We start from the raw sequence: 16881 nt of genomic DNA, 5'->3' as shown, positions 1-16881 counted from the left end.
CTTGTGGGTTAGTCAGTCATGACTAATTATCATGAAATAATTTGGCCTTGTGTAATTAGTTTTTCAATAAACATGTATATTGTTTTTGCAGTTACTGGAGCAAACTTTCAGTTGGTTCAACAGTCAGGACCCTAAAGCATGGAAGCCTGTAATGAAGGAATTCCCAAGGTAATTATTTCTTCCAGTGTGTAAAAAAATAAATAAATAAATAAATAAATAAATAATTGATCATGCTATAAACAGCAGATATTGGTGTTAAAGAATATTGTACAAATATCTGATTAATCATATATTCTTTTTATAGTACTGTACACACAATACCCCAGCAAATACACTGCATAAAGAGTTCTAATGGATATATATATATATATCTCCATCCATATATATCCATCCTGAAACAATCCAAAGGCCCAACTGAAAACATTTACAACGTAATATATATTCATAAAACGCTTGATGGCAAAAAGGCTGCTACGAAAGTATCGGCACCTTTGCTGACTCTGGAAATTTTAACCGCTTACGTAAAATAACCATTACATACAACTCAAATTGATGTATTGGAAAATTCTGACTACAAATGGAAATCCAGATGGTTGCAGGAATTCTAAAAAGAACTTGGTCACTTCCAAACCGAACCCTGTTGAAAACCTGTGGTCAGAATTGAGAACATCCACATGCAGACACCTAGGAATACATCGGCGCTGACTGAAATATTCTGTTAGTAGTTGCATTAGAGGGGAAAAATGAGGACATGTATAAGTTAGACATTAGATTGTTTTGTAGTAATTGTAATAAAAGTAAATGTAGTAGTAATAATAATAAAATAATACCAATAATAATAAAAAGAAAGTTTTGAATACAGTTAGGGTCTAAGCATTAAATGGACTCAAGTACCACATGAATAGGAAGTGCTAGTCAAGTTCTTTGGTAGACTTAAAATTTTGCATGAAATGTTCCATCTCATTTCGCAGTGCTATGCTCCCAGAGGCAATAATCCCACCGTCTGAAGAGCACAGTTACGCCCAGTGGTTGGAGGAGCACAACCATGCTACAGCAAACGAGAACCAAGAAAACCTTCATTTAAAAGCACAAGGAGAAGGTGAACGTCGGTGGTCTGTTGTGGTAGACTGTTTTCAGCTTGGTTGGTTTGTTTTAATGACTAAGTTACACAGATCATTTGGAATTCGCATCAGGCCCAGTGTTTTGCACATGTGACTACAGGTTTTCTTCCCAGCTGACAAGGAACCTCAAATACATATTATAAAGGCTCCTTAACAGCACATAACATTTGTTAGAAAGCTTTGTTCAACCTCTGAATTTTGTCTGTAATGCCTTGTATATATGTCGAAGGCAGTAGTGGCTCAGTGGTTAAAGGCTCTGGGTTACTGATCAGAAGGACAGCAGTTCAAGCCCCAGCACTCTAAGCTACCATTGTTGGACCCTTAAGCAAGGCCCTTAACCCTCAATTGCTCAGTTGTATAAATGAGATAAACGTAAGTCGCTCTGGATACGGCCGTCTGCCAAATGCCGTAAATGTAAATGTGTCTCATCGAATTGCAGATCCTCAGAACATCAACCGATGTGATGTAGATGAAAGACACTGCTCTCTTTGTCAGCAGCAGGGTGATGCCAAACCCACTGTAAGTTAGTCATGTTATGGTGATTATTATCATTATGTACCTTCTGTATGCAGCTGTCTGATAACTGTATTTACAGGACGCAGGCAGGCTGCTGTACCTGGGCCAAAATGAGTGGGCTCATGTAAACTGCTGCATCTGGTCGGCTGAGGTGCAGGAAGTCCGGGGTGCTTTGTTGCATGTGCACAGTGCTGTGGCCAGAGGACGTTTCATGGTAAGTACCAATTCATTTCAAAGTGGCCTTTCCTCTTAACGGGTTTGAAAAAATTCAAAACCAAAGGCAGCTCTAAGTTGACACTTGAAACGAATTCTCTCATTTCTCTACAGCGTTGCGAGCGGTGCAGTCAGGCCGGAGCAACAGTGGGCTGCTGTCTCTCTTCCTGTCAGAGTAATTACCACTTCATGTGCGCTCGTGCCAGCCATTGTGTCTTTCAAAGCGATAAGAAGGTCTACTGTTACAAACATCGTGACCTCGTCAGCAACAAGGTTTCATGTCGAGCAAAATTGTTCACATTTCTTCTTAACCCACACTCTTACGTTTCTGTGAATGAGATGAGCAATTTCCTCTTTTATAGGTGATGAACGGATTTGAGGTTCTCAGACGAGTCTACGTAGATTTTGAAGGCATTAACCTTCGAAGGAAGTTTTTAACAGGCTTGGAACCAGAGTCCATTAATGTCATGATTGGTATGTAAACCAATAGGATTTTAATCTAAAAAAGAAACTGTTAAATCATATACCACTTCCCCTGATGTGAACACGTTAGTCACCAATGTGTAAATCTGTATTCGTAGCAGCTTAAGTGCATCAAATAGATTTTCTGATCTGCATATTATCATAACTAGAGATGCACCGATGCAGAATTTCTCAGCCGATACCGATAACCGTTTATTCAGAGTGATACCGGCCGATGCCGATAGTTCTGCCTTTTATGCCTTCTTTTAAATTAATAATAATTAATTCCACAATTCTGAAGGAAATGCAAATAAAAACTTTATTCTCTCCATTTCAACCGGTTGTTTCACAGTAACTGGTCTCATAAACAGAAAACACATTACTCTAATTAACATCAACACATGAACTAAATTCTGAAGATTAAATTAAGATTTCTTAATTTATTGACTGTTATTAATTCATATTAACATTGACTGAATTCTAGAAAACCTCTTAGTCTCACATTCACTCACCACAAACAAAAGCGATTCTACGTCATCATTAACATCAAACTGGTAATATATAATATAAACTTTTTTATTTATATATATATATATATATATATATATAATATATATATGTGTGTGTGTGTATATATATATATATATATATATAAATATATACCTATACCTTTTTTGGTAAACTCATCTTTATTTAAATTTTTAACCGGTGTACTGGCGCTGTAATTCCGTGCGAGCAGTGCAGCAAAAAAAAAATTAAATTAACTCCATGCTGAACTCCTGCTGCAGTGTCCGGTGTAAAAGCACTCCTCCGGTAACGTGCACGCTGAAAAAAAATACACACTGCTTCTGCTCTGCTGCAGCTTGTGGTGTAACATTTTAGCAGTGCCGAGCTTACGAACTGCAGTTTTGTCATCATTGTCACTCAATTCAAAGTAATGCCACACAAGAAACATCATCTGTACACGCAGCACAAATTCCATGCGCTTTCCCGCCCACTTTTTATTGACAGGATTTAATCGGCTCTGATCATCGGATGTTTTTAAACTATCGGCCGATGCTGATTATTGGCCGATACATCGGTGCATCTCTAATCATAACCTTATTTTGGTTTCCCCATATAGGCTCTTTACAGATACACAAATTGGGTGTGCTCACTGAGTTATCTGCAAATGCAGGAAAATTGTATCCTGTGGGTTACCAGTAAGTAATATATTGCTTTAACATTTTTAACAGGAATTACCACGTGCATCTGTTACACATATTATGCAAGATGCAATGTAACTGTGCGTACATTATCCATTACCGTACATTTATACAGCCCATTTCATTTCAAAGTGTTTATCTAATAAATCTGTTGCTCCTTTCTTTTAATTTGCTGCTAGAAATATCTTGACAACTAGCAGTATTCTTCAGAAGGTCATTGGTGTCGTCGTCTTTTTAAAAAAACTTTTTTTTTCAATTAATTCATTCATTTCAGGTGCACTCGGTGGTACTGGAGCACAGTCGACCCACGAAAGCCATGCAAGTACACCTGCAGGGTGACTGATGTACAGCCATCATCAGCAAGGAAAACTCCATATCTAGCACAATACCAGGGAGAGAACTGCACTATTGCACACAGCCCCAAATACCATGAAGGTGAGTTTATTTTAAGCTTCACATCTTATCTATCATTGTTTATTGTAAAATTGAATTAAGAAAGGAAGTCAGAAAGGTCAAAAAGTAAGAACTTGCTTTAAAGTGTTTCGCTTTTGCTTTCATTGAGTCATGTGTCAACTATATGCTTGGATTCAATAGCTTAAGGGGCCATTCACATGTTGCGCCTAAAATGCGTGGAAAACGCAGCCATGCCGCTTTCACCTTCTTTCTGAAGCGCTCGGGTTGCTAAGCGACCATGAGCTGCGCTCTCCATGACGACGAGTAAGTTTTAGCACAGGATGGATTTACAGCATCCCTTGCAGTAGCTCTTCTACTAGATTTATTTACGGAGAAGAGAAAAACAAATGCTGTGTTTGGGTGCACCCTATCCTTCAAGCACTTAGAAAACACAGTATTTCACCAACTAATCCCAAAGCTCCGTCTGAATAATAGGCAGTTGACAAATGGTACATCTCTGGGTTTCCCTGAACAGCCATGATCAGCTGTTCCTCCATCTCGGCTGAGCTTTCAGTGTTGTTTACGGAAAGGGTGAAGCTGATAGGTCGGTTTTTGTCACATGACCTGCGGTGCGCTTGCAGCATTCTGAAAAGTTGGGGTTTTTTTTTCATCTCGAAAAAGAGATGCCGCATGTCTACATTTAAAATAACGAACTTGAGCGTGCAAAAGACGCGATATATGAATGGTACCTAAGTGGGTATTTTGAAGGATGAGAAGGAGACAGACTTACAAGTGCTATATAAATTGAATTACATTTATAGGGACATAACTTCAGTAGAATTGCGCCTCCATTTTTTGTCACAATTTTTTTTTCCAAATTGTGAATCAAATAAGCCGGAAACACCAGTTTATTCTTTTCTACCTGGTACTTGTAGCCAGTCATATTAATTCTTCTCACACTCAAATGATATACCACCAGGTATAATTGGGACAAGTCACTTAAAAAGTAGACCGTTTTCCAGAGTTTAGGGCTGCAACTAACGATTACTTAGATAATTGATTAATCTGTTGATTATTTCTTTGATTATTCGATTAGTTGGGTTAAAAGGCCAATTTTTATTTACTGTATTTAAACAAACAACCAAAAAAACGTTATTTCAAAAACATTGTGCAAATTGAAGGGTATGAAAAGGTATTAAATGTATCCATGTGGGTTATGCTATACATTGTGCAAAGGATATTAACATTATATTTTGAAAACAAAAAACAACTGATTGTGCACAAGGTTCAAAGCAAAGTTAAATCATGATATCAAAAATGCTAAAAAAGAAAAACAAAAGCACAAATTAAGTGTTAACTGGTAAGAGGTTGAATATTCTGCAGTAACACATTCACTCATCTGAACACAGTAACATGTTACTTTATTCTGTAAATGTTTGACACTTCTTACATTTATAAACAATTACATGTTATGACCCCATCACAGTTACTGCTCTCAAAAACACAATTACTTTAGTTTCTAAACTAAAGTTTCTACCATCAAACAACATATTTGATCATAATAAATATTTTAGTCAGAGTTATTGTGCTTCCTTTCTACTGCGTGATCTTTGATTGGCGCATATGCGTGGGCTCGTTCAGTGAAGTGTAATGGAGACTCACTCGCTGTCAGGACGAGACTTTATGTAAAACAAATACTGGTGTGAATTTCTAACATTTACAGATAAGAATATAAAGGATATAAATGTAATTTCTGCGCTTAAGAAAACATGTCTGGAACACATTAAACAGCACACGCATCTGTCGCAGCATCCGACACGACAAGCCGCGTTAATACACTTACCAGTTTGTTTGAAGGGTTATCCACAGTGACGTGACAGACCCAACTTCGTTGTCGATTATTTTAATTATCGATTTTATCGTTTAGTTGTTGCAGCCCTACTTGAGTTGGTTATTAGAGGTCGACTGATAGTAGATTTTACTGATAACTAAGTTGGGCAGGACCTGCCGATAACCGATTAATCAACTGTTAGTTTTAATAATTTGATACTGAATGAAAACATAACACGCAAAGTAAAATATTGCTGAACTTCATTACAAAAATAAGCAGTACTGACTGCACCATGAAAATGTACTGTACTTTTTAAAAAAATTATATTTATATGTATGTGTGTGTCTGTGTGTGTATATAAAATGAACTCTTAATAAATAAAGTAAATAAAAGGTATTCAACCAAACTGAACCAAAAAGTAACACTCCAAATAACAATTAAAAATAGAGACTTGCAAAATGAGTCGAAAAACGCTTCAAAGAACACAACAAAATTGGTCAGTGATAGTTTTTATTTCGCCTCTAGAGGCCGCTCTCGTACTGTATAATGACAGTGGACCCTTCCCAGCCACTCCCGCAACGGACGCAACCGGTTGACCTCTGTTGGTTACATTAGATTTTATATATATATATATATATATATATATATATATAATATATAAACCTATGTCTCTGCCTTTCTTTACAAACATTGGTCAGTATTGTTTCCCGGTAGTAAGTCTTGGTGATTGGACTTCTGCTAAATGGTGCTAGGGATCACTGCAAGATTCAGACCTGAAACCAGTTAAAACCAGTCTGAGGATAATGTAAAGACTGCACTGTAACGAAGTAATAACAAAGTTCAGGACTTGGCTGTTGCAGTTTGATATAGATGGCCTATTTTACTTGACCACTTCTACATTTTTTGTCTTCAAAATGCTGTCCTCGTACAACATTTCTGGACCAAGAGGGATGTTTTGATACCAGCTATCAACTTGTTCAAATGTTTACATAGTAGTGCTTTCTCAAAATTTAGTAGACTTGGCAAAGCCTTTTGGATGAGTCATGGATACATCATCCTGAGCTGAATGCAATCTAGTCATCAAGACTTAATATACTGTGTGACCGAGATAACCGAAAACACTTAAAGACTTACCAGAAATATTTGTTTCTTAGATATAGACACCACAGAGGCTGGTCTTGCCATGAAGCTTAGCCCCAGCACCCCATCTCCCGACTCCAAACTGGACTCAGGAACAGGATATAAAACTCCTGGGCACCCTCACAACAGGAGACCGGCTGGTGGGACATTCAGACCATTGCCCTCACCAGGTGTGTGTTCCTCCCAAACGTAACAGTAAAATAAAAATCTATTTTGGTATATGCTGACATTTTATTGTAATATACATGTTTCCCCATCCATAGGGACTGCAGTTTCCACTTCCCATCACATCCTGACCATCAGTGATCTTGACGAGACACGCCGTTCAAGAAGGATTTCTTTACGTAGCCGTAATGCCTCACCTCCCCATGCATCCTCCTCTGGGCCAGTGAAATTGTGCTCAGGAGCTGGTCTTCACCCCAGATCGCTCCCATTTAGCTCGTCTGTCTCTCCACTCGGCACTCTTGAAAACCCAATGAGCTCTGTGTCACCTCGCCGCAGGGGCCGCCCTCCTTCCTCCCCTTCCAGTGCTACTTCAGCATACTCCCCTCGGCAAGGTGCAGTTGCAACTGCGAGCCCCCCTTCAACTTTCGTCTTGTCACCATGTCACTCTCCAAAGATCCAGCAGCATTTAAAAGTAACGCCACAAGAGTCCGCAGAAGTACCTCAAGATTTCTCTGCCTCTTTAGAGCCTGAAGATGCCGCTGGAATGCCAGAGGAAGGCATCTCCATGATTGCAGTTATGAATGATTGTGACACAGTACCGCTGTCGTCAGACCAGTTGCTGCTGTCTACACCGTTTGATACCGACACAGATGTAGCCGTTGCCTCTGTGTTGAATGAAAAGCTTGAATTCGATGAGGCCTTGCTAAATGAGAACGTGGCCTTGCACTTTGGCCAGCATGGCAGTGGGGCAGATGTGGTAGAGCAGGGACAGGGGTTCTTGACTGAAGGAAATGGCTTGGTCGATGAAAATCAAGTTTCAGCCGCAGGTGCCAGTCGATACAGCTCCAGAATAAAGGATTTTTCTGGACTTTCAGCTGCTGAAGAGCAAATGGAGCAAGAGTCAACGGATGAAGGCTCTGATCATTACTTTAATTTCTCTCGCACAGTAGTAGTCTGTGATTCTGCTAAGGATTCCGCACAGACTGGGTTAACGCTCCTTCCTACCTCGCAGTCGATCTCTCAACTGGACGGAGCAGACAACAATTCAGAAAGCGATGCAGGGGAAGCCAGTGGGGAGGACAACACTCAGGATATAGGAAATAGTTATCATAGTCAGGACACAACAAAGGGTGCCACTGGAAGCAGGCTAGTTTGCACTGGCAAAGCTGAGTCCTTACATATGGGTGACGGGCCAGCTATGTTGGAGAAATGTCCGGGATCGGCATTCTTGCAGAAGAGTGATGACATGATTGTTGACTCCATGGTTGAGGTATTCACACCAGAAGAAGGTACGTCTATGAAGGATTTAATAGCGCAAGAGATGCAGCTGACCCCTGAGACAGATATACAAAATGTTGTTTTATCGTCTCCCGTGTTTGACACGCGTGGTGACCTACTTGCCGGACACGAGGATGTTCTATTGGACAGCGAGCCACTGGATCACTTGAACGAGGTGGTGCTGGATCCTTCTAATGATGTCTCTGCTCAAGATGAGCACTCGGGCACAGATGAGAAAGGGCCAGAGAAAATCGTCTTTCCAGAACCACCTCCTGTGAGCAGTGTTGGAAAAGTGCGAATTATCACTTCTACTCTAGCCCCACATAGACGTTTTATTATCCCACAGCCTGTTACACAACACCGAGTCATCAGCATGGCTGTACCTGCAATCACGTCATTGCCTCTGTCTTTACCTGTTAACAGCATTTCCACTTCAGCTGCTCTCTCAGTTTTTCCACAAAGAAATCATGTGGTCACTTCCACGCCGGTTGTAATTAATGGTCTGGGGACTCAGCTCAAGGATGCAACAAAAAGCAGACCTCTTGCCATCCGCCTTCCTACCTCTACAAAAACAAGTGCGACTGGTGCATTGTCTAGCCCGCAAGTTTTGCTCGTCAACCGCGCTGGTCAAATTTTAATAAAAGACCCACAGACCAATAGTTACCAGGTCCCTAGTGCTACTTCACCTTCTTACAGCCAGATCAGCCAGATTGCTAAGCTCATCCACAGTCATAACCTCATTCATAGAGCTGTCCCCAGAGTCGTGGTGAATCCAGTACCACAAGCAAGCCCCAGCCAAGGTCCAACCACACAAGTATTATCATACACCAATGGTGCAGCGCCATCAACTAAAGTTTTGATCAGGAGACTACCTCAGAAATCTTCAGCAGTGCAAATCAGCAGTATACCTATGAGAGGAACCAGTGGTGTAAAGCTCAAGAATATATCAGTGCCAAGTACAGCAGAGTTAGAAAGGATCCAAGGGGAGGATGCACAGGCAATAATTGAGAGAGCCATGGCAAGCCACAGGGACATGGTGCTGAGCCCTTCCCACTTGCAGATCCACCCATACCTTAATAAGCTACAGTCTCCTGAGGGGGTTAAACATTTTCCAGGATTGCATTGCCAAACAAAGCCCAACATTCTGTCCCATTCAAGACCTCAGGTCAGGGTCAAGAGGGTGTCGTCAGCATCGGAACGAACTGGTGTAAAACAATGCAAGACCACCTCCATAGAGCCAACAGTTCTTAGCTCTCAGGACGATCTAAACAGGTTAGTCGGACTGTTACAAGGAATTAAACGTGTTCTTATGCTGAAACAATAATAATAATAAGATCCTTCCTCAATACTAGATCGATCGGAGTCCGCATTAAAGCCCCAACCATTAAGGAGGTGCTGCATTTTAATCCACCAGAAGTTGAAAATCTTTGTGAACCAAAGAATAACGAAGCCAAAGAATCTGAAATCAAAAGGTTCGCTATTAAATTCATATGCACTTTTACTACTACTTTTACAGTTACTGTCTCTAGACCTGCTTCACTCTGTTTGCTTTTTATAGAAGTATTCCAAAGGAATGTGAACCCTGTGAACTGCAGGAAAGCGAAAGCAACCATGACAAAAATCATGCATGGGTCAGCTCCAGAAACAGTGACTTGTCTGACTGGGGCCCTTGTTCAGGTATTTTTGAAACATCGTTGTATTGTAATTTATTTATTTATTCGCAAGTATTCCTGAACGTTGAAACGTTTTCCTCTCAGGATGGAGTTCCGACGAGGATTCTTCATCACCATTTAAGGACGACCAGGATGTTTGTTCCAGTCAGGATAAGCCTCACCTGTTGTTCAAAATTACTAGTGATGATGGCTTCAGTGTCGAGGCAGATAGCATAGAGGGTACGAAACTTAATCTGCAGTGCCATGGTATAGATAAATAAACAAACACAAATGTGCTATTATGTGACCGCATAATGCTGACGGGTTCTGGGTGAAGAGTTTCAGTTTCTTCTCTCTCGACTGCTTTAGTGGCTTGGAAGGCAGTGATGGACGGCGTCCAAGAGGCACGGACAGGCTACAGGCTTGAGCAGCTGCCGCTGGGCAGGATACGTGGTGCCAGGTTACTGGGTGTCCTTCACGATGCTGTACTGTTCTTGCTGGAGCAGCTGCAGGGGGCCGCACAGTGCTACAACCACCGCTTCCGTTTCCACCAACAAGAAAAATCTGAGGAGGAGCTACCGATAAACCCTAGCGGCTGTGCTCGTGCTGAAATCTATACAAGGTATAAACCAGTAAAAGAATTCAGTTTTCATCATATATTTGATATATAAGGTGTTCATACAGTCTTGCAAGGCCACTAGGTACAATAAAGCTGTCCATAGATTAATGGGTGCTTTTTATTTTATTTCTTTTACAAGCAAACTGCAAAATAATGTTGAACCATAAAATTAGACACTTGTGCAATAACATTCATTTTTATTATAAAAGGTTTCTAAGTCCAAGCCAAGTGAATATGATCTGTGCATTGATGTTAGGGGTATGGCTTTGGAAGTACTGGTATGACTGGTATTACACACACAGTGGCACACAGTATATCGATCACCATCTATCTGCCTTTATGATGTCACAACGGCAGAAACCTTGCCTCTAACTTCCGGCTAGCAAATATTTAACCAGTCATACATTCGTTTTGGAGGCGTTATGTTTTCGGGATTCGTGCCCGTTTGTGTGAGTGTCTGAGATTCTTGTTTTCACGACATCTCAACAAAGAGTGTTTGAATTTTTGTAGGATTTACTTGGAATTATCTTCGTAACCAGCAGATTATAAACTGAGTATATTTTGGAATTGAACACACAGAGTCTCTCCAGGATTTTGCGATTGCAGAAGCCAACATCACATTTACATTTACATTTATTCATTTAGCAGACGCTTTTATAGAGCGACTTACAAATGAGGAAATACAAGCAAACTCTGCAATGTTCAGAGGAGCTTCTGATTTTTACCCCAGATTTTCCGCAGATTTGGGCCAAGACGCGTCATGTGACGTAATCACAACACGCATCCCTCTTCAATTCACGTGCGTTGAACAGTACAGTTAAAAGGTCTCATTTAACAACAAACCTCACTGTGAAAGAGCATGCAAAACAATTTCATGCATTTGCGCCAATTCAAGTAGTTTTCTGTTTAAAAAAAAAAAAAAAAGCACAAAAAAACTCCAAGTTGCATCGCAAATTTCGGAAAAAAAAATCCACAGTAAAATCAAACATTTTTGGCCGCAACAATTGCACAAAAAAAACACCCTCCATGAAATTCTGTATGGACTGAGCAGGGTCAAAATCACAGCAAGGTCAAATGGATTAGACTTCTTGGTGGTGGTGGAGTGTGCCTTAATTTCATCCCCTACTACACCTACCTACTACTCACTTGATCAGCATAGATGTTTACATTTTTGCTGAGTACAAAACGTGGTAAACAGTTTAATTGTCAAACACTTTTCCATAATAGAGATACAGACTCCTGTCCCCGTCACATGTGAAGCTCTATATTTTGAGAATGAAATGATGGATTTATTACTTGGGGGTTTTTTCTTTTTTTTTTTTTTGGAAGTGTAATATGATGAGAATTTAACTTATGCAAACTATCCAAGGAATGCTATCCCATTGAGCAGCTTGCCCATCATATTTCTCGAACGTTGGCATATTAATGACAAAATGTCAACTCCTACATCCCAGAAAACAATGGAAATGAGTTTACTGCGACCCAAGTTATAGACTACTAGTGACCTAGTTATTATTTCCTAGAAGCTTGAAGAGTGGATTTTCTGACGTTATACCTATTACAGAATATAAAACAAATATAAATTGACTCAGCCAGCCATGTCTGATAAAGTTTACACAGAAATACTTTGTTGGTACACCTTGTAGGTGGATATCTAGAAACTACAGCTTTTTCTTCTTCTCTCTTGCCATAAATTGTCTGATTGCTCAGTTTCCGACCAGGTTATGGTGTTCTGCAGTTCTGTCATCAGGTTTATCATTCTGTGATTAAAAAACCCCCCAAAACTTTTTCCTATCCTGCAGGAAAAACACATTCGACATGTTTAACTTCTTGGCGTCCCAACACCGCCAGCTTCCTGAGAGCAGGCCGTGCGATGAAGACGAGGATGACGTCAAGCTCAAATGCAGCAGGTCAGTTTAGTCAGTAACTGTATGTGGTTGGTTGGTTGGTTGTTTTTTTTTTTTAAAAAAAGAAAAAAATCCAAATACATCTTGCATTATAGATTAAACAGCCTCCACTTGTGTGAATGTGTGACTAGAATGTGCCTCCTGATGGTTTGATGTTCAATTCCAAAATATTTTAGACGTGCAACCAGCACGGAGTTGCCGATGGCGATGAGGTTCAGACATCTTGAGAAAACCTCTAAAGAAGCTGTTGGGGTTTATAGGTAAAGCAGCCAGATGAAATTTAAATTGATATTAATCTGCACAAACATATCGTATCCTCCATAATATTGCTGTGAGAAGACTTGTGCTCATACGGTTTAACTGATATGTTATTTTGGTAGATCCGCTATTCATGGACGTGGCCTTTTCTGCAAGCGCAACATAGAAGCTGGAGAGATGGTGATCGAGTACGCTGGTATTGTCATCCGTTCGGTTCTGACTGACAAGCGGGAGAACTATTACAGCAGTAAGGTATGTACGATGTGTGATATGTTTATGCTCTTGTCTTTTTCTGCTTCTCACACTTCTACACTCATGCATCTATTACTATCTCGCTCTCTCTGTTACTCCCTCTAGGACATCGGCTGCTACATGTTCCGCATCGACGACTTCGACGTAGTAGACGCCACCATGCACGGCAACGCAGCGCGTTTTATTAACCACTCGTGTGAACCGAACTGTTACTCAAGGGTTATTAACGTTGAAGGCCAGAAGCACATAGTCATATTTGCGTTGAGGAAGATCTACCGTGGTGAAGAGCTTACCTACGACTACAAATTTCCCATCGAAGATGCCAGCAACAAGCTGCACTGTAACTGTGGTGCTAGGCGATGTAGACGCTTTCTCAACTAGGAGTATTACTGCTCCGAATAAAGAGGGATCTATAAGAACTGTGCTTGTGCCAGATGGGCAGAAGAAATGAATAGGTGGCTGAAATAGAGATTATTCATGTGTTAGAAATCTGTTCAAACTTTAGGACAGTTCTAGTCCTGGTAACACATTTTTCTGGTGTGATGTGATAGGAAAGCTCGAATACAACTTGCAGCCGTCCGTTATAGGCGGAGTCCAAGACGATCAAAAACGGCCGTGCTGTCTGGATGTGAGAAGGATCATTAGTTTGTTCCCTTTCAATTAGATCAACAGTGACCAACCTTGGGTGTATGTAAACTCATGTATATCAAAGTAGTTCTTTCCTACCTTCTGAGGAAAAGATATGGTAGCTGGCTTCACGTGCCTTGGAGGAAACACCCTCTTCCACTGGTGACTGTCAAGTGATAAGGGAGATCTAGCTAGAGTGCGTCTAGTGTGATCGGCATTTCTTAACATGAAGGCGGTTGACTTTTCGGTTTCCGTTTTCGTGTCCCGAAAAGTCCCCTTTGTGCTATGTTTCTATTTTTACAGGGAAAAAAAATCCATTTTCCTTTTTAATCAAGTTGAACATGGATACCGTGTGTAAAGTCCCATTAATGAGTGCTCACAGCCACGGTGCTGGACCAGGGCTTTAGAATAAAACAAACAGTATTTAAACTTTTAAATGTGTTCTTGCTACTGATTTTGATGCTCTCCATATCTTGGAGAATCTACCATTCGCACCTTATCATTGTGGCTCTATTTTAATCGGAGGATTATGATGACACGTTTCCACTGAGCACATGGTTGAATAAATGCTTTTAATGAAGGTCATTTTCACTGCTTTTCTCTTTCTTTCTTTCTTTTTTTTCCGTTTTACTCAAATTTACGCACATCTTCGATTCACTCGTTATCTACCACGCCCGAGTCGTATGAGATCTAGCCAGAGCTCAAGTCGTAAGACTTACTGCAGCTTCCTACTGTCGCATCCTTGTACAGTTTATTTTTCACCCTGCCATTTTGAACTGTAAGAATATTGGGGTGTATATCAATGGAATGTGTTCAGTGGTCCGTGCTGGAAAAGTTACTTAAATTTTAAACGAATATCTAGTTTTTATACATTTTTCATTGTGCTTTTGGAAAGTTTACCCTGCTCCCCCGCACCGCCCCCCACTTTGAAACCTTTCTAGCGTAAGCTGTGAACTCTTCCAGCTGTAACCAGCGCAATCACAGCAAATTTAGAAGACCAGTCCAAGCATACAGTTGTTGTACTTCGAGAGGTCAAACACACAACCTGAAGAGAGAACCATCCTTCTTCTAGCTATGAATGATTCCTTTCAAAAATTCTCTCTTCTGTAAGTAATACCAGGGACTTTGAAAGTCTACTACCTCAGTGGCTAATGACCAGTGATGGCTAGTGAAACACCGCGAACAGTAGCAGAAACATTTTGCTACCATGTTCTACACTAGCATTAAATGTATGCAATGTGACTGCAGGTTTTTTTGTTGTTGTTTGTTTTGTTTTTTTTTTGTGCGCTTTCAACAGGCTTCAGGTCCCTACTTGTATTTGTGTACAGAATGTTTTTTTTTCCACAATATGAAGAGTAAGGATTGAGTCCTTAATTTAGCTTGAGGAACTGCTTCCATGTTGTTTGGCACAATGGCAATCTTTGTATATAGTTGTACAAAATTTTGATTTTTTTTAATGCACTTTTTTTTTTAATTTATAATGTTCTAAATGTAATAAAGAACTCTTTAAACAAAATGTATTTATTTTTATTTTTTTATTAACTTATTACATGAATGTTTTGTATTTGTGTAGCCTGTAGAATAAAATTAGTTAACAAAAGGTATAGATTTGAATGGGTCGGTCACATTACCACCAACAACCAGTGTTTCCTGGATAAAGTGGTTACTGTTAGTGAGGGTGTCAGGAGACCTTACATTTCTGAGAGAATTAGAATTTTATAGTTGATAAAAAAGGAAAACTGATGAGCTCGCTTAACCCTAAAAAGTCAGTCTGATTTCAACAATTAACAAAAAAAAAAAAAACGCTTTTAATTACAGAAGTCTCTTTTCAGTACTACATTACCCAGAATCCCAACGCAAGATCAGATGTCACTGTAGTTGTGGTAATATTGTGTATAGTTGTAGACTTTAGGTTGTTTTGTTGTAAAGATGACTTTTTGAACATGGAATATAATAGCTTAAGTCAGACAGGAATACTGGGAGATGATAATATTGTTCTGAGATAAGTCTAGCAAAAATACACAACAATGTAAAAATGGAGCAAAAGTGAGTCAATGACATGATGAATTATGGGAACAGTAGTTAGGATGTGTAGCATTATCACTCGTGGAGTAAAAGAATAAAAGCTAGAATAAGAATATATATACAGTGTAAATATAATTAAAAACAAACAATACAAAATCACTAGCAAAATTATATATCGCAGCAAAAAAAGAACACTCACGTTCAACTGCTTTTATTTCCAGCAAATTTCATAACATGTAAATATTTGTATTAATATAAAAATATTCATAATCTGACATAAACTGAACAAGTTTCACAGACAGTTGATGAACAGAAATGGAATAATGAGTCCCTGAACAAAGAGGGGGGAGGGGTCAATATTAAAGGAATAGTCAGTATGTGTTGTGTCCACCAGCTGCTTTAAGTACTACAGTGCATCTCATCCTCATGGACTGCATCAGATTTGTCAGTTCTTGCTGTGAGATGTTACTCCACTCTTCCACCAAGGCATTTGCAAGTTCTCGACCATGTCTGGGGGGACACATGTTTACATTTATTTTCCACTGCAAGGATGATCCTCTGTCCTTCCTGTCTCCCAGTAGCACTGTCTCAGGCATCTTACATTACAGACATTGCAGTTTATTGTTCTGAACACATCTGCAGTACTCATGCCTCCCTGCAGCAGGTCTATAGCATGTTCACGCAGGTGAGCAGGAACCCTAGACATCTTTCTTCTGGTGTTTTCAGAGTCAGTAGAAAGGTCTCTTTAGTGTCCTAAGTTACTGTAACTGTGACCTTAATTGCCTACTTCCTGTAAACTGTTAGTGTCTTAAAGACTGTTCCATAGGTGCATGTGCAATAATTGTTTATGGTTCATTGAACAAGCATGAAAAAAACATTGTTTAAACTTTAAACCCTTTCCAATAAAGATCTGTAGAGCTTATTACAAAATTATCTTTAAATTACAGTTTCCTGAAAAGGTACGTGTCTTTTTTTGCTGAGTATATATATAGGAATTTCTAAAAAAATATCATGGAAAAGATCTTTTTGTTTCTATAATTTAATTCAAAAAGTGGCACTTTCATATATTCTAGATTCATTGCACATAAAGTGAAATATTTCAAGCCTTTTTTTGTTTTAATCTTGATGATTACAGCTCATGGAAATCAAAAATCCAGTATCTCAAAATATTAGAATAAATGAGTCTTTATTGGTCACATATACATATGCACAGTGAA

At 39.6% G+C, this 16881-nt stretch overlaps 1 protein-coding gene across 2 annotated transcripts in view; it reads left to right on the top strand.

The window, feature by feature from the left end:
* The window catches only part of kmt2ba (lysine (K)-specific methyltransferase 2Ba), a 44299-nt gene extending 27711 nt beyond the window's left edge, over positions 1 to 16588 (top strand). For both annotated transcript variants that reach the window (XM_053637585.1, XM_053637584.1), the window contains exons 20-37: positions 92 to 168; positions 972 to 1099; positions 1561 to 1640; positions 1717 to 1851; positions 1965 to 2123; positions 2213 to 2324; positions 3436 to 3514; positions 3792 to 3952; positions 6896 to 7051; positions 7145 to 9596; positions 9677 to 9796; positions 9883 to 10001; positions 10082 to 10216; positions 10346 to 10598; positions 12398 to 12505; positions 12679 to 12762; positions 12883 to 13012; positions 13118 to 16588. In XM_053637585.1, the coding sequence (XP_053493560.1) occupies positions 92 to 168; positions 972 to 1099; positions 1561 to 1640; positions 1717 to 1851; positions 1965 to 2123; positions 2213 to 2324; positions 3436 to 3514; positions 3792 to 3952; positions 6896 to 7051; positions 7145 to 9596; positions 9677 to 9796; positions 9883 to 10001; positions 10082 to 10216; positions 10346 to 10598; positions 12398 to 12505; positions 12679 to 12762; positions 12883 to 13012; positions 13118 to 13393 (4764 nt within the window). In that variant the 3' untranslated portion in view covers positions 13394 to 16588. The remainder of the gene's footprint in view (positions 1 to 91; positions 169 to 971; positions 1100 to 1560; positions 1641 to 1716; positions 1852 to 1964; positions 2124 to 2212; positions 2325 to 3435; positions 3515 to 3791; positions 3953 to 6895; positions 7052 to 7144; positions 9597 to 9676; positions 9797 to 9882; positions 10002 to 10081; positions 10217 to 10345; positions 10599 to 12397; positions 12506 to 12678; positions 12763 to 12882; positions 13013 to 13117) is intronic.
* The last annotated feature ends 293 nt before the right edge of the window (positions 16589 to 16881 follow it).

This window comes from Ictalurus furcatus, chromosome 12 (assembly GCF_023375685.1).
Source record: "Ictalurus furcatus strain D&B chromosome 12, Billie_1.0, whole genome shotgun sequence".
Lineage (NCBI taxonomy): Eukaryota > Metazoa > Chordata > Actinopteri > Siluriformes > Ictaluridae > Ictalurus > Ictalurus furcatus.
This window is presented reverse-complemented; position numbering and strand designations above follow the sequence as displayed.